Genomic DNA, 22,134 nt, shown 5'->3' on the forward strand with positions numbered 1-22,134 from the left:
GGAGAGTATTTTTACTTTTGAAATGTTTGAGTTTTTTAAATGACCGTTTATATTTTTAATGTAAATCTGGGTGGGGCAAAGGCTGGGAAGTGATAGGACAACACTTGCTGAATAGCCCAGAAATTTTTGTGTAGGATGGAGTATCTGTTTCTTTACTTGTCACCTTCATATGAAAGTTGAGTCCATAATTTGTTTTGAAAGAAAAATCACAGGTTGCTAAAAGCACACTGGGTAAGGTCATTTTATCCCTAGTAAGTTCTCTCATCTACTACCGCCCCCTTTTCTGTGGTCCCCACACATAACGTAATTTTCTTTTAATAATCGAGGCAGTCTTCCCGTGTCCAAGCGAGCCTGCTCTCAGCAAAAACGAACTGATCCTGACCACAGAGTCCATCATGAACAAGAGCGAATTTCTCTGCTGCCAGGACAGCTTCCTGCAGGTGAGCTCTGCCAGGTGCTGGCTACTGCACCTAGCCTGGCTGTCGTCAAGAACTCTGTTTGCCAAGGGCTGGCAAGGGGATTTTATAAGCTGGGTTTTTGTTTTTTGAAGTAGGGTTCTTCCTTTGTTAAAAAGTTCAAAAATGGGCCAGGCGCAATGGCTCACACCTGTAATCCCAGCACTTTGGAAGGCTGAGACAGGTGGATCGCCTGAGGTCAGGAGTTCGAGACCAGCCTGGCCAACATGGAGAAACCCCATCTCTACTGAACAAAAATTAGCCGAGTGTGATGGTGGGCGCCTGTAATCCCAGCTGCTCAGGAGGCTAAAGCAGGAGAATCGCTTAAACCTAGGAAGTGGAGGTTGCAGTGTGCTGAGATGGCTCCACTGCACTCCAGCCTGGGCAACAGAGTGAGACTCCATCTAAAAAAAAAGGTCAAAAATGGCCAAGGCAGGCTGGGTGCAGTGGTTCACGCCTGTGATCCCAGCACTTTGGGAAGCTGAGGCGGGCGTATCACAAGGTCAGAAGTTCAAGACCAGCCTCACCAACATGGTGAAACCCCTTATGTACTAAAAATAGAAAAATTAGCCAGCTGTGGTGGCAGGCGCCTGTAGTCCTAGCTACTGTTGAGGCTGAGGCAGGAGAATCTCTTGAACCCGGGAGGCAGAGGTTGCAGTGTGCCAAGATTGTGCCATTGCACTCCTGCCTGGGCAACAGAGCAAGACTTGCTCTCAAAAAAAAAAGAAAAAAAAAATGGCCAAGGCAAAATCTCACCAGCCAACATGCAGAATTTATCTCATGTCTTTCTTAGTTTATGTCTTTGACTCAAGCCATTTCTCTACTAGAAAAAAAAATGTTCTTTTTTCCCTTTTAGAAGAAAAATGCTGATTTGTTTAATCCTTCTCCCTAACACCCACTCTATCCTGCGAGCCAACTCTTCCTCAATTATTCTGAATCCCAATAACTGTTAGTAGTAGTAGTCTTGTTTTAATACCATCTATTTTAAACTGCTCTTTCTTTCGCTATATTATGGATCAAAAATCCGTTGAATCAACCTTTTCTATTCTTCCAGGGAGCTGATACCTTGACACCCTCTTGAGGTTTTCTGGTTGGTTGGTTGTTGTTTTAATGGTTCCGATCTGCTCAGGCAGTTCCTTCATGTTATAATCATGGTTGGGATCAAAAGCAAAGGGATACAGAAATCAGTAAATGGTTTCCTTTGTGTACTAATTGGTAATTCAAATGTGGCACAGATCAGCAGACCAAGGAAGAATGTATCTCTTTCAGTAGATCAAAAATAAAGCAGCAAGTGAGCTTAAATAGGAGTATTTGTGTTAAGGAAGCCCCTCATTTCTTGTATGCATGTGTCAAGGTGTGAACGGTGAAAAAGAGTCTCTTCGTGGTTTTAAAGTCAAGAGTGTGGCAAGGCTGGATGCCTTTCTTTTGCTTTTCTCTTCCAAAGGCTTCCTTATTCTTTTTTTAAAAAAACCAACAAATTAGAGTTGTAATTTGGGTTTTCTTCATGATTATGTTTACTTATTTATCTGTTTGTCCTTGAAAACCTTAACTGAGGCAGGTTATGAGAGCTCTCACGAGGTAACGTGCTTAGCATGCTGTGAATGCCAACAGAAAGGGCCCACTCTAGCAGCACCCCAGCATTTGCCAGCACCAGAGAGAGCAGGTTTCTGTCTAGGTTCTGGCAAACACTGCTTTGCTTTGGACTGGTTCCTTTCTTGCCCTTGAAAAACTTTAACAGGTGACCTCCTGCCCCACAGCATTTGTTTATTCAGTGAGCGCTGGTTCAGCCCTTACCATATGTCACACAGTCCACAGATCCCTGGGATGCAAGGATGACTAAACATGTCCTTGTCACCAACAGCTCACAATCTGATGAGCTCAGATTTGCTGAGAGGGTCCAAAATCCACTGGCCAAGAGCGGATGTGTCTGAGCCTGTGAAATGTTCTCCAGCCCTAGCCTGCATCACAGCCAAGGTGACAGAGGCACTCCTGAGTGGCACGCCAGAGGTGGATGCCCATGCTCATGGGCCTGCTGTGGAGTGTGAGAGGCTAACTACTGGTTAATCATGTGATGAATTGCCTGCCAATAGCCATGTTGTGAGTTCCCTCTAGTATGCATGAGTTGACTCAGTGTGAATTTTTAGCTGATTGTTTCAGTTTTTATTTCCAAAAAGTAAGCTGTTTTTCTTTTTTTTAATATTTATTTATTCATTCATTTATTTCGAGATGGAGTTTTGCTCTTGTTGCCCAGGCTGAAGTGCAATGGCGCAATCTCGGCTCACCGCAACTTCCGCCTCCCAGATTCAAGGGATTCTCCTGCCTCAGCCTCCCAAGTAGCTGAGATTACAGACATGCACCACCACGCCTGACTAATTTTGTATTTTTAGTAGAGACAGGGGTTTCTCTATGTTGGTCAGGCTGTTTTTGAACTCTCAGCCTCAGGTGATCCACCTGCCTCGGCCTCCCAAAGTGATGGGATTACAGGCATGAGCCACTGTACCCGGTCTCTTATTTTCATTTTTAAACCTAATTTCCAGAACCTTTGTGTAGGGAAAGTCATTCAACAAATCCATGGGAAGCATGTCCATTGGGATGGTAGCTGAGCTGTGTCATTTCCAGTGCCTAAGCCGGCAGATTGTTGTAGGTGTGTTCTTTTTACTCCATATACGTGCATAGTCCCTTGCAGATGAAAACCTTCTGGGTTTGCTTGGCCTTAGGTTCCGCTCCTGGTTTCCCTGTGCCAACAGGTGAGGCAGCCTTTAACAGCTGGTGATCAAATGGCAACATCTGGGCCAAGAGGGCTTTTGGGAGCTTTCTCAAAAGGACCAAGCCACCGCCAATCAAAATCCCCTCTTATACTGATAAAAGTTCTTTTTTTTTTTTTTTTTTTTGTCTGAGGCAGTCTCACTCTGTTGCCTAGGCTAGAGTGCAGTAGCACAATCTCAGCTCACTGCAACCTCTGCCTCCTGGGTTCAAGTGATTCTCTTGCCTTAGCCTTCCAAGTAGCTGGGCCTACAGGTGCGTGCCACCACTCCCAGCTAATTTTTGTACTTTTTGTAGAGACAGGGTTTTGCCATGTCGGACAGGCTGGTCTCGAACTCCTGACCTCAGGTGATCCACCCACCTTAGCCTCCCAAAGTGCTGGGATTACAGGTGTGAGCTACTGCACCCTGCCAGTAAAAGTTCTTAAATAAAAAGCACTTTCTATGTAGAACAATGATTGGGTGGCAGGGTCACCCTCTGTGTATCTCTGTACTTTCTCAGTGGGAAGAAAGAGAGTTGGCCAACACGGGCGATCATGGGACAGCAGTATTCATGGGAACTGACGGCTAGGATGCAATGGGCCCCTGAGGTAGCCCCTTGGCTGCCTGGGCTCCTGGGAGACAGATGGAATTTCCCAGTGGGCAAAGATTACGTCGAAGAAATCCCTGTTCAGAGAAAAGACTTTGAAGAAAGCATCTGACTTTGTGAAGAAGTTGGTTGCCTTGGCCAACTGCTGACCTCATTCAGCCCTTCAGTGCCCTCTGCTCTAGAGTGATGGGGCTAAAGCCATGCCTCCTTACAGGGAGTTCCTGCCAAACTGGGCAGCAGCTGGCTGGGAAAGGCATAAGACCATGTGAACACAGATGCTAAGGCTATTTAAACAAGAACATAGTTCTAGCATTTTGCTTTTAGAAAGGATAGTAACTAGAAATTGCTAGTTAGGAGGCTAAAGAGATTTCTTTTTACGAGGTTAGGATAGAATGGGGCTAGGAAGTCTTAAGCTGTCTGTGGGTACCTTACAGGATTTTATTTTTGCAAAAATGGGCCCCTGGTTTACGCTTAGGCATTTTCAACTATGTAATAGGCTAAGTGGACTTTGGGCAGAGCATGCTGGCCTTCTCTCTGGGGGACCCTCAGCCTACCCCAGAATCAAGAAACAAAATCTCATAAGGCTTCTTGGCCACCACAGTATGCAGGTTGTCCTCCGTGTATGGGGATCTATATTCCCAGCCACACAGAGCAGCTGGATGCGTGCATTTGGCCAGAGTGCCATTCAAGCTTACCACCACCGTGATTTCCTTGCTACTACAAAGGAGGGGTAGTCTATCCTCTCTTCCCCATATTCTCAGAGACTGTCCCTGGGTCATGCCAGAGCAGCTGATGCTGGCTCCCAGGATGAGGATAATGGCTCTGGAGGATGGTTGCTACTGCATGGCGGGTGCCATCATCTCTCCCTGAGAAGTGCTGTCACAGCCAATCTCTAGTGTTTGATGATTGACCCACTGTGAGCAAGATGTTAACCGTTCCTCTGTAAGTGTTCCTTCCCTGTGAGCACTCCCAGGGGAAGGTGCTGGCGGATCCTAGCTTTAGGAGTGGTGGTGGGCTGGGTCTATTTCATGGACATACTATAAATCCTAAAACCACCCATTTGAGTGGTCACCTGAAAACCTGAGTCAGGGCTGTAGTCTCTCACCCTGCTCTGATCTTCCACCCGTGTATTTTTCCACCTTCTTCTTGCTCTACTTGGTCGTCCTCCCAGTGGGAATCAGATATATACTGATGCTTCCCATCTGGCTTTGACAGTGGTTTCCAGGAATCCTTACAGGGTTCTAATTGTGTGTGGGAAGAGAGCATGGGCCTGGGCCTGCCGGGAGAGGTTGTTACCAGAGGGGAAAAGATAAGCTGCGTTTCAGGAGTGTTTTCTTTGAAATGAAGGTGAACTCAAAGTGTGTGTTTGAAATGCATATCAACAAAGCTATGCTTTAGTTGGTAGTATTTAAACTGATCATAAGAGCTTCAGAAGAATCCCTCAAAAATTAATCTGGAGAAGAAAAGTATAAATGATGCAGTTATACCTGTCCTGAGCTGTGTTCTTGTAGCTCTCGTGGCATGTGGGAGAGCATGAGCAAAGGCTCCCACGTGCTGTGTGGGCCCTGCAGACAGTGCCATGAGAGCAGTTGGAGAAGGCCTTAGAGACACCGCAACCAATGGAGCATGTGTCTGGGGTATGGACAGTACGTGTGTTCTTTGGAAAACTACTTTTTAGTAGAAGCAGTATCCAGATTGTGTTCTTTGTACTATATATTGAGCAAACGCTAAAATATGATGGACTTGACTGAGACCATCCTGGTTAAGATGGTGAAACCCCGTCTCTACTAAAAATACCAAAAAAAAAATTAGCTGGGCATGGTGGCGCATGCCTGTAATCCCAGCTACTCAGGAGGCTGAGGCAGGAGAATTGCCTGAACCCAGGAGGCGGAGGTTGCAGTGAGCCGAGATCGCGCCATTGCACTCCAGCCTGGGTAACGAGAACAAAACTCCATCTCAAAAAAAAAAAAAAATATATATATATATATATATATGATGGACTTGTCATATACAGCTGAGGTTTATGAAATGAATTATGTCATCTGAATGACTGTGAAACTTACAAATGATGTTTGCTGTGTAATCTTTCAGGAAATAAAAAAATTCATTAAGGGCGTCTCTGAGAAGATCAAGAAAACCAGAGATAAATATGGCATTAATGATAACGGCACAACAGAGGTAATATCCCTCCAAGACACGTTAGAACCCCAAGCTGTTTGCAGGCGCCTCCGGCCCTTAACTCTGTGCTTGGCTTGTGTCCTTCCAGCCCCGGGTGCTGTACCAGCTGGACCGCATCACCCCCACCCAAGTAGAAAAGTTTCTGGAGACCTGCAGGGACAAGTACATGAGGTAGCCATGCCGTTGTCTTGGACTGACGGTCATCCACATAGGTCTCACGTATCCCTCCTGTTTCCCCGTGGGTACAAAACCCTGCACCAGTGTACTTGTTAACTGCCGGTATTTGTTCAGATTCTGTCACATCTTCTCTAGGGGGTCTGATGAATTGCTAGGCTGAGTGCTCCAAGATATGGAAATAACTGCAAGGAAATTTCTTAATGTCTTCTCCCCATGGGGAAACTGCTGATGAATATGGCAGATGCCAGCTGCTCTGTTCGCCATCAGTACCATTGGTTAGCAGACCACTTAGATCTTCTGCACCGTAGCCACGCAGAATTGAGTTGCAGTGCTGCCCCCTCTGTGACCATTACTTTCCCCTGTCTGCACCTATTTCTGGTCTATACCAGGCTCTTCCTCTGTCACAAGCATACCCTGGCCTATTGCCAATTCCTTCCTGACCCTAATAGCATCTATATTCTCTGTTGAAAGTGATAACCAGAAGCCTCTCCCCAGCAGTTTTGCTGGACTTTTCTTTGTCATCCTGTATTCTTATCCATACCTTTGCCTTCTAGGGCACAGATGGAGCCAGGTTCTGCAGTGGGCGCACTGTGTGCCCAGAGCATTGGTGAGCCAGGCACCCAGATGACCCTGAAGACTTTCCACTTTGCAGGCGTGGCCTCCATGAACATCACCCTGGGCGTGCCTCGGATTAAGGAGATCATCAATGCTTCCAAGGCCATCAGGTGCCTGCTTCCATTTCCCTCCTGTTCCACACATGCCTGTCCTGTTTCTTGAGAAGCAGTGATCCTCGTGTCACATGCGTATGTGTGATATTCTCATTCTCATAGGACAGTGTCTCAGACTCTGCTTGCTGTGTTAGTCATATTCTGGTTTTTAAAAAAGCCACTCAAGAAAAAGTCTAAACTGGATACATTCAAAATAGAATCAATGGTTTTTTATGGCCACAAGTAACATGAAAGAGAGAAAATGTTAAAAACGACCAGAAAAATTGGAACAATGTGTCAGTGGAGACTATATCCTTTTGATGTCATTATTCCAGCCTAACTAGGCCTGACTGAAGTGTCTCCCACGGGGCTTGTGGTCATATTCCGTGATTCCTGGTGATTTCATTCTGGGATTTCTAGCTGATCTAAGGCTAGAAGAAATAGAATTGTATTACAATGCCTTTGATGACAGAAATCATGATGACCTAATTTTTTTAAATGACAATACATAGCATTGAATGAAAGATAGCCATACTTGGTTGTAGAACCACAATCGTAGATATCCAGGGTGTTAGGAGTTCTGCTGGCCCCTTCTGGGCTGGTCAATTTAGTCCCAAGAATGTGTATTCTGGGGATCCAGTCCAGAATGGTGAGGACAGAAGCCGATGGCTCTGTGATCACAGGAGTTGGAGGTGTTCCTGTAGAAGCAGTGTTGGGAGAGAAGAGGGATGAAGGAAATTGTAGTAAACAAAAGGTCACTTTATAGGCCACGCATCATGGTTCATGCCTGTAATCCCAGCCCTTGGACAGGCCAAGGCTGGAGTATCACTTTAGCCCAGGAGTTCGAGACCAGCCCAGGCAACGTTGGAGGACCCCAAGTCTACAGAAAATGTAAACATTAAATTAGCCAGGCATGGTGGTGCACACCTGTGGTTCCAGCTATTTGGGAGGCTGAGGCAGGAGGATCAATTGAGCCCAGGTGGTAAAGGCTGCAGTGAGCTGTGATCCTGCCGCTGCACTCCAGCCTGAAACAGAGTGAGATCCCTTTCAAAAAAAAAGTCTGGGTGGTCAGTTTACACAGGGAACAGAACTAAAATAACTGCTGGTTATGATTGTTAGGACCAAAGAAAAACAGGTAGGATTCACTTTCTTTTTTCTTTTTTTAAGACAGAGTCTCTGTTGCCCAGACTGGGGTGCAGTAGTGTAATCTCAGCTCACTGCAACCTCTACCTCCTGGGTTCAAGCGATTCTCCTATCTCAGCCTCCTGAGTAGCTGGGACTACAGGCGCGCACCACTACACCTGGCTAATGTTTGCGTTTTACAGATGAGTTTCGCCACGTTGGCCAGGCTGGTCTCAAACTCTTGGCCTCGGGTGATCTGCCTGCCTTGGCCTCCAAAGTGCTGGGATTACAGGTGTGAGCCACCGCGCTCGCCCAGGGTTCACTTTCTAAGGAAGAATTTTCTGAAAATCTTTTCTTTCACTTATGGAGTAGATTGCCTGGGGACCATTACAAATAGTAAGTGTAAATGAGAATGTACATGGACCCTTAGCATACCTGAGAGTAAATGCCCAGTAAACTGCGGTCGCTAGTAACATTATGATTCTAAATAGCACTTGGGTTTAATGAAGCAGTGGTCTTCAGACGGGTTTCTCCCTTGTGGTAGCATCATTTTTCCTTTGCTTCTCAACAGCACTCCAATTATCACAGCACAGCTAGACAAGGATGACGACGCGGATTATGCTCGCCTGGTGAAAGGAAGAATTGAAAAAACCCTCTTGGGAGAGGTAAGAAGAAATCCCTATTGATAACAAGAAAACTAGCTCAGCAATGTTGCAAGGAAGTGTAAAAATCCATTGCAATGGATTAACCAGTCTGTGGCGTCCGTGCTACTCCAGCTCTCCAAAAAAAAGCAAGCAAGCAGTCGCATGCTCTTAGGAAAGGGGAAAGTGGCTGATGAACACTTTGATCTTTTAACACTCCAGATTTCCGAGTATATTGAAGAAGTGTTTCTTCCTGATGACTGCTTTATTCTCGTCAAGCTCTCCCTGGAACGGATTAGACTTCTGAGACTGGAAGTGAGTCACATAATTAAATGTAGAGAGGAAGTCATCCTGTTAGTCCCAAGATAGGTACCGATAAACTAGGGCAAGAGCTAAGCAAGACAGAGGAAGCATTGCAGAAGCTTCTGTTTGGTTTCTGGTTTTTGTGATTCTGTTGTCGCCTCACATTTTCTTGTTCTAAACCTGACTTTGATACAAATATAGCCATCTAAAGACACACAGGAAATCAGTTGAAATTTTGTGCAGACCACAATACCAGTTCACTGTGACATGGTATTATGATAAGTGATCTTGTCGCTCCTCTTCCCAGTGTCTGGAAGGAGCCTAGGGCTGGCTGTGTCTTACTTACCTGTGGGTCCTCAGTGCCCACCATGGCAGCTAGCCTAAGAGGTTCAGTAAATGTTTTTAGATGGGGAGATTAACCTGGCTTCTTAAACTGGCATTCGTGGGAAATAGGTAACAGTTGAAAGATGATCAGCCTTTCTCACAAACAGACTGACATGGGGTGCAAAATGAGTGACTTCCTGACCCTGTCTCCGTAGCCCTTAAAACACAGTCTGTCAGCCCGTTCTCTCATGCACCAAGTTCATATGTTACACTTGACTCTGAAATGCAGCAATCCACTCTCCAGTCTGGGGATTTCTCTAGCCTCCTCCTTGCTGCCTGCCTGTGGCTGTTTAGCAGAAAACCTGAGTTGTATCCAGGACTGTCGCACATGAACCATGGTGGAAATGTCAGGTGAAGGGGAGGCCCCACAGAAGTATTTAAATCAGCCTGGCTTCCGACCTCCAGCCTCCCTAGAGCTTCCCACAGAGGCTGCTGCGTGTGTTACCATGAACTGAGCATGAATTTTCCAGGGCAGATATTTTGTTGTGGGTGAACAAAATCTCTTTATGAATAAAGCACAGATAATATACACATACAGTACTTAAAACAGATAGGCAGTATATCTATGGCATTAATTTCATGATGGGGGGCGGCTTAGAACAAACCTGACTAAAGGACTTCTTAGAGGGGCAATAATGAAAGAAACATGAAAAACACTGGACTCAAAGCCTCCAAACCTCTGTCAGTAACACCTACGCCTGGCCATGTTGCAGGTGAACGCTGAGACAGTGCGCTATTCCATCTGCACTTCCAAGCTCCGTGTGAAGCCCGGTGACGTGGCTGTTCACGGTGAGGCTGTGGTTTGTGTCACCCCCAGAGAGAACAGCAAGAGCTCCATGTACTACGTGCTGCAGTTCCTGAAAGAGGATCTCCCCAAGGTAAAACAGAAGTTGCTTCTCCTGGAGACCCAGCATCTTCCTGTGGTGTGACACCCAGGGCTGGGACCTAAGGGCTTTGTCACTTAGTCCCACTTCTTCATTTCTTCTTCACCCTATCCCCAAGGAGCCAGTCTGTTAGATTCCTCACTGCTCTGTCAAAAAACTGATGTTAGGATGAGGTGCAGTCCCCTGAACTTCTTCTGTTCTCCCATACCCTAAAACTAGCTGTAGTGTGTCTCAGATGACCACTGCTGACAGCTGGGGTGATCAAGGTGACCAGCCTAGGGCATGGCTCACACCATCCTCACAGCCATCTCTGCCTCTGAATCCAGGTGGTGGTGCAGGGCATTCCAGAGGTGTCCAGAGCTGTCATCCACATTGATGAGCAGAGTGGAAAGGAGAAGTACAAGCTTCTGGTGGAAGGTGATAACCTGCGGGCGGTCATGGCCACGCACGGTGTGAAGGGCACCCGAACCACCTCCAATAACACCTATGAGGTACCGCTCAGCCCTTGGGGTTGCCTTAGGGTTAGGCTGTCTGCCTTGTGCCATCTGCAGGCCTTCCACTGGTTCCCACCATACTTCTCTGACCATCCCATTTACCCTGGGTCTACAACTAAACACTGTCCAGCAATCCATTTCTGGAAAATGGCACAGGGTTTACTTGGAACCTGCAGGGCAGAGTAGAAAGTGGAGAGAATTTGCAGTGGCTGCTTCCGTTCATTCCTGGCTCTCTGTAGGTGGAGAAAACTCTGGGCATCGAGGCCGCCCGGACAACGATCATCAATGAAATCCAATACACCATGGTGAACCACGGCATGAGTATCGACAGGAGACACGTGATGCTGCTCTCTGACCTCATGACCTACAAGGTGTGTGGGCAGGAGGCCCTTGGGTGCCTGGGTGTCCTGAAACTCACTCTTAGGAGAATAAACCTATGGAGTTTCTAAGATATGTAGAATATGCTGCTGTGAGGATCATCACAGCAGTTTCACCATTAAGATGTGAACATTGCTCAAAAACCAAAGTATGCTGCCCAGGCTGGGTGTCCTGGTCAGATCCCCGTATGAGAATTACAGCCTCATGACAAACTCACACCAGTCGGTGGAGTGAAGAGAGCTGGAACTTGGTTCCATTTTCATCCTGAATGTCATCCTAAAGCAAATTTAGCCATTGCCAAAGCCCAGAGAGTCCCGTGGCAAGTCGAGGTGTTTCTTTCTTATTAAACCCATCCATCACTCTTCTGTAGCCATTCCCAGGAAAGAAGAAGTTAGCATGACCTGAAGTTGATTGGTTGTTTTGATTTGATTTCTCTCTCTCATTTCCAAAAAAAAACATTTCCCTCTAGCTGTGCCTTAGGGCAGCATGTTTTCATAAGCCTTCCCTAGACAAGTCAATAGTGTATTACAGGATATTTGGAAACCAGGTGAGGGAAATGGCCCATTTCCTACCACTCTGAGGCTGTGAGTTTGAAGTCTTCCTTGAAGTCCTGCATCTATTCTGGCCTGAGGTGGTGCGGGGGGGACTTCGTTGAAGTCCATGTGCATCTGTTACTTTAGTTGCAGCAAACAGTGTGCATGCAGTTTTGGTTCTGACTTTTGTTTAACATCACGAGTATTTTCCATCTTGTTTCATGGTTTTAATAAATATACTTTTTAAACTATGGCACAATATTCCTTTGAATAGAATTACCTAAATTTAATGAATTCTCTTCATACTTGAGATTTTTTAATTCCTTTCATTTTCAGTTATTTGAGCCATAAGAACCCTCTTCAGAAGCACTCCCCTTTTTCAAAGTTAGTTTCTGGATTCTGGTTCTCAGTTGTTTATTCTTTGTTCTGATGGGATCTGGATGTGAGTGTAAGGTTCCATGTTGCCAGTGACTGACCACCTCAGTGGGACACAGAGGGCGGACATAGCTCCTCCGAGCCTTTCACACCGAAGGTTGGGCTGAGGTTGGGATTCTGTTGGCGGATTTTTGTTGATTTTATTGAAGATGCATCGTGCTTTGGTTTTGTGCTTTTGCCAGTGGTGTGAGTACCACCATGACTCTTTTTCCCTTGATGCAGGGTGAAGTCCTGGGTATCACTAGGTTTGGCCTGGCCAAGATGAAGGAGAGTGTGCTGATGCTGGCCTCCTTTGAGAAGACAGCTGACCATCTCTTTGACGCTGCCTACTTCGGGCAGAAGGACTCTGTGTGTGGTAGGTTTGATGTTTCTGTGAGCAGCATCAAAGGCCTTTACTAGTTACAACTTAGACCGTGGCTGGGCTTCTAAGGGAATGAACAAAACTGAGTGGCAGAGCATTTATTTTTTCAAGAATAATGTCACAGATCATGGAATTGGAACTGCTGGATCTTTTATCTCCAAAGCCTGACTATAGCATCCTGCATCCCATTAAATCTGTTGGAAGGCTTCCCTCTGTCAGCACAGATGGTTTTTGGTCCAGGAAGAAAAGAGCAACCCTGGGCATGTAAGAATTTTTCTAGCCCTTGACTTTGTAGTCAGCCACACTGATCCTGACCCCTCTATGTGACACCAGGGCTGACAGAAGGGGGTAGTGGCTGGGTGGCATTGAGCAGAGCAGAGCGTCTTGCTGTCCTGGATTCCTTGGGAGGTGGCCATTGATGCCTGCTGAGCCCCCATGCCAGGCACTCTATGTGCTAAGTAGCTCAACCCACCAGTAAGTGCGGATATTAAGCCCTTTCACAAGTCAGAAGACGGTGACCTCACTTGCTGTTAAGACCAGCAGAGCCTGGCCAGGCGCGGTGGCTCAAGCCTGTAATCCCAGCACTTTGCGAGGCCAAGGCGGGTGGATCACGAGATCAAGATATCGAGACCATCCTGGTCAACATGGTGAAACCCCGTATCTACTAAAGATACAAAAAATTAGCTGAGCATGGTGGCACGTGCCTGTAATCCCAGCTACTCAGGAGGTTGAGGCAGGAGAATTGCCTGAACCCAGGAGGCGGATGTCGCGGTGAGCCGAGATCGCGCCATTGCATTCCAGCCTGGGTACCAAGAGAGAAACTCTGTCTCAAAAAAAAAAAAAAAAAGACCAGCAGAGCCTTGCTCTATGCCATGCCTCATCCCACCCCCCCACCACCACTCCCAACCCACAAAGTATGGCTCTGATGGGGCAGTGCTGGCCTGGGTGAGAGGGAGCATGAGGGGAATTCTCCCCAGTGTCTGGCTTCCCTGCCTCTTCCGTGAGACCAGCACTGGCTGCTGGGCTTTGTTCAAGTATTTCTGATTCCACAGCAAGACCCTGCAAGCCTGGGGTGGGAGCTGGTGAGGGGCTGGGGTTCACGAGGGTCAGCACCCTGCCCCGGGGCACACACCAGTCAAGTCCAAACAGGGATTCCAAGGCTGGTTGCCGTTTGCAGGCCAGAGCTCTGCTTCCCAGTAGCCCTTTGATCTCTCATCTCCTGCTCTTGTACAGATTGGCCTCATTAGAGTGTACACCTGTTTGTTGCCTCTAAGATTACCTCCTCCTCTTTTCAAAAGGAACATGGAATTTTTTTTTTCTTTTTTAGAGAGATGGGGTTTCACCATGTTGGTCAGGCAGGTCTCAAACTCCTAGCCTTGTGATCTGCCCACCTCAGCCTCCCAAAGTGCTGGGATTACAGGCATGAGCCACCGCGCCCGGCCACATGATTCTTTTTTCTTTTATTATTGCATTTCAGGTTTTGTGGTACATGTGAAGAACATGCAAGATTGTTACATAGGTACACACATGGCAGTGTGATGTGCTGCCTTCCTCCCCATCACCCATATCTGGCATTTCTCTCCGTGTTCTCTCTCCCCAACTCCCACCCCCCACTGTCCCTCCCCTATTTCCCCCTGACAGACCCCAGTGTGTGATGTTCCCCTCCCTGTGTCTGTGTGTTCTCATTGTTCAACACCCGCCTATGAGTGAGAACATGTGGTGTTTGATTTTCTGTTCTTGTGTCAGTTTGCTGAGAATGGTTTCCAGGTTCATCCATGTCCCTACAAAGGACACGAACTCATCGTTTTTTATGGCTGCATAATATTCCATGGTGTATATGTGCCACATTTTCCCTGTCCAGTCTATCATCGATGGGTATTTGGGTTGGTTCCAAGTCTTTGCTATTGTAAACAGTGCTGCAATGAACATTCATGTGCATGTGTCCTTAAAATAGAATGATTTGTAATCCTTTGTATATATACCTAGTAATGGGATTGCTGGGTCAAATGGAATTTCTATTTCTAGGTCCTTGAGGAATCGCCACACTGTCTTTCACAATGGTTGAACTAATTTATACTCCCATCAACAGTGTAAAAGTGTTACTGTTTCTCCATGTCCTCTCCAGCATCTGTTGTCTTCAGATTTTTTAATAATCGCCATTCTAACTGGCATGAGATGGTATCTCAATGTAGTTTTAATTTGCATTTCTCTAATGACCAGTGATGATGAGCATTTTTTCATATGTTTGTTGGCCTCATGTATGTCTTCTTTTGTAAAGTGTCTGTTCATATCCTTCACCTACTTTTGAATGGGCTTGTTCGTTTTTTTCTTGTAAATATGTTTTAGTTCTTTGTTGATTCTGGATATTAACCCTTTGTCAGATGGGTAGATTGCAAAAATTTTTTCCCATTCTGTTGGTTGCTGGTTCACTCTAATGACTGTTTCTTTTGCTGTGCAGAAGCTGTGGAGTTTGATTAGGTCCCATTTGTCTATTTTGGCTTTTGTTGCTAATGCTTTTGGTGTTTTGGTCATGAAGTCCTTGCCTATGCCTATGTCCTGAATGGTTTTGCCTAGATTTTCTTTTAAGGTTTTTATGGTGTTAGGTCTTATGTTTAAGTCTTTAATCCATCTGGAGTTTTAGTGTAAGGTGTCAGGAAGGGGTCCAGTTTCTGCTTTCTGCACATGGCTAGCCAGTTTTCCCAATACCATTTATTAAACAGGGACTCCTTTCCCCATTGCTTGTTTTTGTCAGGTTTATCAAAGATCAGATGGTTGTGGATGTGTGGTGTTGCCTCCGAGGCCTCTCTTCTATTCCATTGGTCTATATCTCTGTTTTGATACCAGTACCATGCTGTTTTGATTACTGTAGCCTTGTAGTATAGTTTGAAGTCCAGTAGTGTGATGCCTCCAGCTTTGTTTTTTTTTTTTTTTTTTTTTTGCTTAGAATTGACTTGGCTATGTGGGCTCTCTTTTGGTTCCATATGAAGTTTAAGGTGTTTTTTTTTTTTCCATTTCTGTGAAGAAGGTCATTGGTAGCTTGATGGGGATAGCGTTGAATCTGTAAATTACTTTGGGCAGTATGGCCGTTTTCACGATATTGATTCTTCTAACCATGAGCATGGAATGTTTCTCCATCTGTGTCCTCTCTTATTTCATTGAGCAGTGGTTTGCCAGCCACTTAATTCTTTAAGATAAAAGTCAGAGCCAGGCATGGTGTACTGTCTGTTGTCCCAGCTACTCGGGAGGCTGAGGCAGGATGATCACTTGAGCCCAGGAATTTGAGGCCAGCCTGGGCAACATAATGAGACCTCGCATCTATTTAAATTTTTTTTAAAAAACAAGCATGAAGGGAAAGAAACAGAAGCAGCGATTAGAGTGGGGCAAGAGGGAGGGACATGGAAGACTGGAAGAAAGCTGGAGGCCAAGAGAAGAGCCAGTCTGCCTAACAACAGTCCTGACTTGGAAACTGGGCCTTTGCTATAGCTCTGCAGCCCCACACACTGCCACCTTCCTTCACCACCTCCTTGATGGCCTGGCACTGCCACCCCACCCCCACTTTGAAGTTTTCCCCTCCTCCTGGTCCTTCAGCACGCTGTAACCCAGTGTTTGTCTCATTGTATGTTGGTCTTTAATTTGGTTGTTTGCCTCTCTGGTTCCTTGTCAGCACAAAGTCTGCCACACAGTAGCCCCTTGCTTGCTTGTTGTGTACTCAAGCCTGATGCCAAGTTGACATAGGGCTTGGAGAAAGAATCTGCACCACCTCCTTACTCCTGTAACTCTATAGGAGCCCTGCCTTCTGAGGGATTCTCATCAGGGCTGTGGATCATCAAGGCTCAGATGCTCTTAAGCCTGGCCTAGCCCCTGCCCCTGAGCACAGCTAACAGCTGCCTGCTGCTGTTTCCAAGGGGATTGTATTCTACTCAGTGCTGTCCCAGTTGTTTGCTTTTCTTGTAGGCTGTAAGTTAAGGAAGCACTGGTTGGCAAACTTAGAGTTTCCTGAGCATCCGTCAGTATTCTTGCTAAGTTGTGTTGTTAAAGGCAGAGCCCTCTCAGGGTGCTTTTGGCTCAGGTGGGAGAGGAGAACTGGTGGAGCTGACTCTGTCTCCAACAAGCTCCTGGGCTGTTGAGCAGGCACTGCTCTTCCCTGAAAGTGCAGAATCCCTCCCACCTGCGTTCCACAGCCACTCCCCTTTTCTAGATGGGAAGGAAAGGGATTTGCTGAAGTTCAACCAGTTGATGTAGAGTGGTGCTGGGACTCACATCCTAACTTTCTGACACTTAAGCCAACAGTCTTTCTTCCTGAAAACTACCTTGTGTTTAGAGGCTCTCTGATGTTCCTTCTGGTTTGTTTCAGGGGTGTCTGAGTGCATCATCATGGGAATTCCAATGAACATTGGAACCGGGCTCTTCAAGCTGCTCCACAAGGCCAACAGGGACCCGAACCCTCCCAGGAGGCCCCTGATCTTCGACACAAATGAATTCCACATCCCCCTTGTCACATAATGCAAGGATAGAGGGGATAGTGCCTGACCTTGACTCCTTGTCCTGTCTGCAGCTGACGTGAAGAGTTTTGTGCTCCCTGGGACAGAGGTCCTGATGTCCCCACCTGTGCCAGCAATCAGAGAAGTCCCCTTGGCATCCCCAGAGGCTCCTCCTCTGATAGGGCACAGCTCACACCAGTGACCCTGGCTGTGCCACACTGCTTGGGAGAGCTGAGGGTTTTATTGTTTGTTTGCTTGAAGCTCAATCTATGGATGGCCCCACAGCTCCTGCACACCCTGCCTCCCTGGACTTAAGAGAAGGCCCAGCCAGGTGTCATGGCCCATCCTAGCTCACTGCATATATCCATTGGCTCCCCGTGGTGTCTTCACACCTGATGGTGAGCCAGGCCTGAACCCCACACAGGCCAGGGCACATTCGTGGATTTTCCATTCCTCAATTATGCTGGAATCTCTCAATGTGACATACTCATGTAAATATTGTTACTATTATTTATTTACTTAATTTGGGGGATTTGGAATTTAATTTTATTTTTGAAACTAAACATCTATAGAAACCAAGAAAGCCAGCATGTAAGCGTCACTGGAAAAACTGGTTTAAGCAAATAGAGCCATCCAGGATTTGTAACTGAGCTGCGACTGTCATGAGGCCCAGGCAACTCTGTTACATCTTCTCTAGATGCCCCTGGCTACCCTGTTTTCGTCTACCTCAGACCCCCATCCTGGGGCTCTACCCTGTGACAAGAGCCAGATCCATTCTCCATGGCCTACGGAAGCCTCGCTGGAGTTTGGGCCTGCTGAGATGGGGATGAGATGGCTTTTTATAGAATTACACTTGTGTTCCTTGAATCGTCTCTAGTTGATTTCCAAAGTTCTGAGTTGATGCTGTTAAGGTACCTGGGGTAACCTTGGTTCTTGGATCCGTGTTAGAATGAGTGCTTTCCCTCCCTACTGATGTGATTGTACATTAGGAATTCTTGACCTGAGTGGTTTTGGCCAGTGGTTGGGTTTAAAATTCTATTAAAATTTGTAGTTTGGGCTGGGTGAAGTAGCTCACATATGTAATCTCAGCACTTTGGGAGGCCAAGGAGGGTGGATCGCTTGAGCCCAGGAGCTCAAGAGCAGCCTGGGCAACATGGCAAAACCCTGTCTCTACAAAGAATATAAAAATTAGCCAGGCATGGTGGGCACATGCGTGTAGTCCCAGCTACTGGGGAGGCTGAGGTGGAAGGCTCACTTGAGCCTGGGAGGTGGAGGTTGTAGTGAGCCAAGATTGTGCCACTACACTCCAGCCTGGGCAACAAAGCAAAACCTTGTCTCAAAAAAAAATTAAGCCTAAAAAAATGAACTGTTATAAAAAATTATAGTTTGACCCTATGATTTCCTGCATCTACAAGGTAGACCTATTAACTTCTCTTGGGGTCTCAGTGATATGAAAAAATGCCATTTTTCTTAATGTTTAGTGCCCCCCGCCTTTACCTTTCAGTTGAGCTAGAGCCTTGTTTGTGAAAAGGGATTAAGTTCATTAATGAACACTAATTCAGGGCTTCTACTTGAGACCCCACCAAGATCACTGCTTCTCATGTAACCTGGGAAGAGTCATGAAGGGGTACCCCCACCCCAGTTGCCTTCCTGAAAGTGTGCCTGGGAAGTAAGCTGTAGGCCTGATCCAAGCCAGGACCACTGGGATATGTGCAAAGGCCAGGGGAGGGTGGAATTGGGTCATGGCAGAGAACACTGGCACCTGTTTTCTTCTGCAGATGACACACACTTTAAATGGAAGAGAGGTTGTGGCCATAACTTGTGGCTGGGAATAATAAAGATGGCACCACCAAAGAGCCTCATCCTGCTTGAGCAAGTACTCAGTTGGGTGCTGCAGAGTCTAGAGTACGTGTGAGATGTGTGTGATTGTGATGGGTGCAGATCAGCATGTAGCACTTGGGAACAAGGCAGACCTTGGAGCAGAATGATTATGTGAAGGATCACTTCACCCATGGGAAGTCATACATCCCGGGGGTGCTGGTCGTCCTTCTAGAACTGGCAGCCTTGCTAGGACTATCAATATCAACAGCATTGCCTGGTAAACCCTACTGTCTCTGCTCCCCACTGTGTCCCATGACTGATGTTAAAATTCTCCCTACTGTGATCATCTGCCCTGCACTGGCATTGGGCTTTATGCCAGCACAGAGCTCAAAGGCCAGGAAGCAGCACATCCTCAAGCGTGAGAGCTCAGTCAAAGGGTTACATTTGACTCTCCACACATGTTTGGAAGAAATAATAGGCTGGGCACGGTGGCTCATGCCTGTAATCCCAGCATTTTGGGAGGCCGAGGCGGGTGGATCACGAGGTCAGGAGTTCAATACCAACCTGGCCAAGATGGCGAAACCCTGTCTCTACTAAAAATACAAAAAAATTAGCCAGGCATGGTGGCAGGAGCCTGTAATCTCAGCTATTCAGGAGACTGAAGCAGAGAACTGCTTGAACCCAGGAGGCAGAGGTTGCAGTGAGCCAAGACTGTACCACTGAACTCTAGCCTGGGCGATAGAGCAAGACTGCCTCAAAAAAAAAAAAAAAAACTATTAAAAATTTTTAAAAAATAATAATACATGTGAATTCCATCTCCCAGTTCCTTGTCATTTTTATGTCTTTTGTACAAGGGAGATTAAAATAGCTCCTGACACAGTTACAGCCCCATGCTGTATTCAGCACTTTGAGGGTGGGAGAGACATTCTGGACTCAGTATGTGTGTCAGTTAAATTATGGTGCCATGTTTGTATTTCAGGGTTTATCCATGTGTTTTCGCATTGATTCATTTCAAATTGAACCTAGCATTGTATAATGATTATTTCTCTTGATTTTTGCTGTTGGCAGAGGTCTGTTGGCAGACCTCTTTATTTTTCAACCAAAACTGAGGAGGAAATACTTGCATTACATAAAACTATAACAGAAGCATCCTTGTGGGCTGTGAAAAAGGACGCTGGGCTTGTATGAGCTCTAACTTCTAGAATGAGAACTAACCCCTGCTAGGAGCTCCCCTCTCCAGGTGCTGGAGGTCAACAGTGAATATTCCAGTCACCCCCACTCCTGTGACTTAGAAATGTAGGAAATAAAGTGGCCCCTGAGGTGCCGCTAATTCGGCCCCAGTAGGAGGCGCTGGAAGGACTCAAGTCCAGAGTCTGGTAGCGCCACCTGGCCAGGATCAGGTACACAGCTTCACTTTTCTTTTATTCATTCAACAAAGATTTAAGGCCTGCTACTTCGAAGGCACTGTTCTAGGTATTAGGGGTGCAGCAGTAAACATGACGGGTAAATCAGATGTTAATATATCTGGCCAGGTGCGATGGCTCACGCCTGTAATCCCAACTCTGGGAGGCCGAGGCAAGTGGATCACCCCAGGTTAGGAGTTCTAGACCACCCTGGCCAACATGATAAAACCCTCTCTACTGAAAATAGAAAAATTAGCCAGGTGTGGTGGCACGCACCTATAATCCCAGCTACTGGGGAGGCTGAGGCAGGAGAATCACTTAAACCCGGGATGGGGAGGTTGCAGTGAGCCAAGATAGCACCATGGCACTCCAGCCTGGGAGACATCAAGACTCCATCTCAAAAAAAAAAAAAAAAAAGTTAATACATCTAAAACGAATTCCACAGAAGCAGGTGAAGCAAAGAGGTTCAGGTTCCATGTGCAAAAGTGTGTCCAGCACACTCTGAAGTGAAAATTACAGATCAAGGGATTGTGCTCCTGTGGGCATGTCAGGCCCCACCAGGGTAGAGAAAGGCCCCTCTGAGACTGCAGCCCTCTGGTTCTAACCCCTCCCACAGGGCTTCTTATGACACTAATTTGGCCTCCTTGCCTTAGGCTCAGATACTGGGGAGTGTGCCCTGAGTGAGGACACAAGCCTACTGTCACAGGGAAAGGTTGCTACCATCCTCTCCCCAGCCTACTGGCAGTGTTAGCGTATGAACATTTGAATCCATTAATATCTGCTATACTTCCGCTCTGTGCCAGGCAGTGCACTAGGCCCTTAGGGGAGGTCCCTGCATGAATGGAGCTTACCATCTGGTCAGGGTCATCTTGTTATGAGCCTGAGTTCTAATTCCAACACCCCCTTTCTTTTATTTTTATTTCTTTTTAAAATTTCAAATAGAGATGGTCTTGCTATGTTGCCTTGCTGGTCTCGAACTCCTGGGCTCAAGCAGTCCTCCCAAAGTGCTGGGATTACAGGCGTGAGCCACCATGCCCAGTCCCAACTCCCCCTTTCCATGTGGTGAACATGAACAAATTACTTGACCTCTCCTTGCCTCACTTTACTCATTTATAAGATAGGAATAATGTTTAGTAGTGTCTGACTCATGGAGTCATTGTGAGTTTTAAACATGATTACATATAAAGGTCTAGTACAGTGCCTGGCACATCATAATACACATTAAATGTTTACAATGATTAATACAGTGACGTTAGTTTTTACTGAAAAATACAGTCTGTGAATTTACAACTAAAAACCAATCCTCTGGCTCTTTTTATTTGACCCCAAGTAGACCCCGGTGGACTTGGGATCCAGCCTCTCTAGACATAACAACTACCCCACTGTCTGCTCAATCAGTAGATCGTGGGAAGTATCTTACACTGGGGAGGAGAAGGGTTAGGGAAGGGGACGGATGTTGGCCACTGCATGGTTGAGAGCTTGAATACTTTAAAATGCAGGCCATAAAGTAAGTGTGATCTCATTTTAGAGTCACAGGTAGTAACAGCAGAGTAATTCACACAGGCAAGTTTTTTGTAGAGATATAGATGTTGATAACAACTATATATTTAGATAATATAAGAAGGTATCTCACAAGGGAGGACTTAACATTTTTCTTTCTCTTTAGAAGAATATATTAGGACCAGGCACAATGGCTCATGCCTGTAATCCCAACACTTTGGGAGTCCAAGGCTGGTGGATCATTTGAGGTCAGGAGTTCAAGACCAGCCTGGCCAATATAGTGAAACCCTGTCTCTACTAAAAATACAAAATTAACCAGGCAATAGTGGTGTGCACCTGTAATCTCAGCTACTCGGGAGGCTAAGACAGGAAAATCACTTAAGCCTGGGAGGCAAAGGTCACAGTGAGCCAAGATTGCGTCACGGCATTCCAGTCTGGGTGACAGAGTCAGATCATGTTTTTTTTTTAAAAAAAAGATGCCTGGTACCGTGGCTCACACCTGTAATCCCAGCACTTTGGGAGACCG

The 22,134-nt window shown here is 46.4% G+C and overlaps 1 protein-coding gene across 2 annotated transcripts in view; it reads left to right on the forward strand.

Annotated features, from left to right (window-relative positions):
* Nucleotides 1–18,738, forward strand: part of POLR3A (RNA polymerase III subunit A) — a 55,302-nt gene extending 36,564 nt beyond the window's left edge. For both annotated transcript variants that reach the window (XM_002756207.7, XM_078345494.1), the window contains 11 exons: nucleotides 327–440; nucleotides 5,898–5,984; nucleotides 6,073–6,155; nucleotides 6,716–6,886; nucleotides 8,562–8,655; nucleotides 8,854–8,946; nucleotides 10,032–10,196; nucleotides 10,529–10,693; nucleotides 10,936–11,067; nucleotides 12,265–12,397; nucleotides 16,758–18,738. In XM_002756207.7, coding sequence (XP_002756253.1) covers nucleotides 327–440; nucleotides 5,898–5,984; nucleotides 6,073–6,155; nucleotides 6,716–6,886; nucleotides 8,562–8,655; nucleotides 8,854–8,946; nucleotides 10,032–10,196; nucleotides 10,529–10,693; nucleotides 10,936–11,067; nucleotides 12,265–12,397; nucleotides 16,758–16,906 — 1,386 coding nt within the window. In that variant the 3' untranslated portion in view covers nucleotides 16,907–18,738. The remainder of the gene's footprint in view (nucleotides 1–326; nucleotides 441–5,897; nucleotides 5,985–6,072; nucleotides 6,156–6,715; nucleotides 6,887–8,561; nucleotides 8,656–8,853; nucleotides 8,947–10,031; nucleotides 10,197–10,528; nucleotides 10,694–10,935; nucleotides 11,068–12,264; nucleotides 12,398–16,757) is intronic.
* Nucleotides 18,739–22,134: the final 3,396 nt, after the last annotated feature.

This window comes from Callithrix jacchus, chromosome 12, assembly GCF_049354715.1.
Source record: "Callithrix jacchus isolate 240 chromosome 12, calJac240_pri, whole genome shotgun sequence".
NCBI classification, from domain to species: domain Eukaryota; kingdom Metazoa; phylum Chordata; class Mammalia; order Primates; family Cebidae; genus Callithrix; species Callithrix jacchus.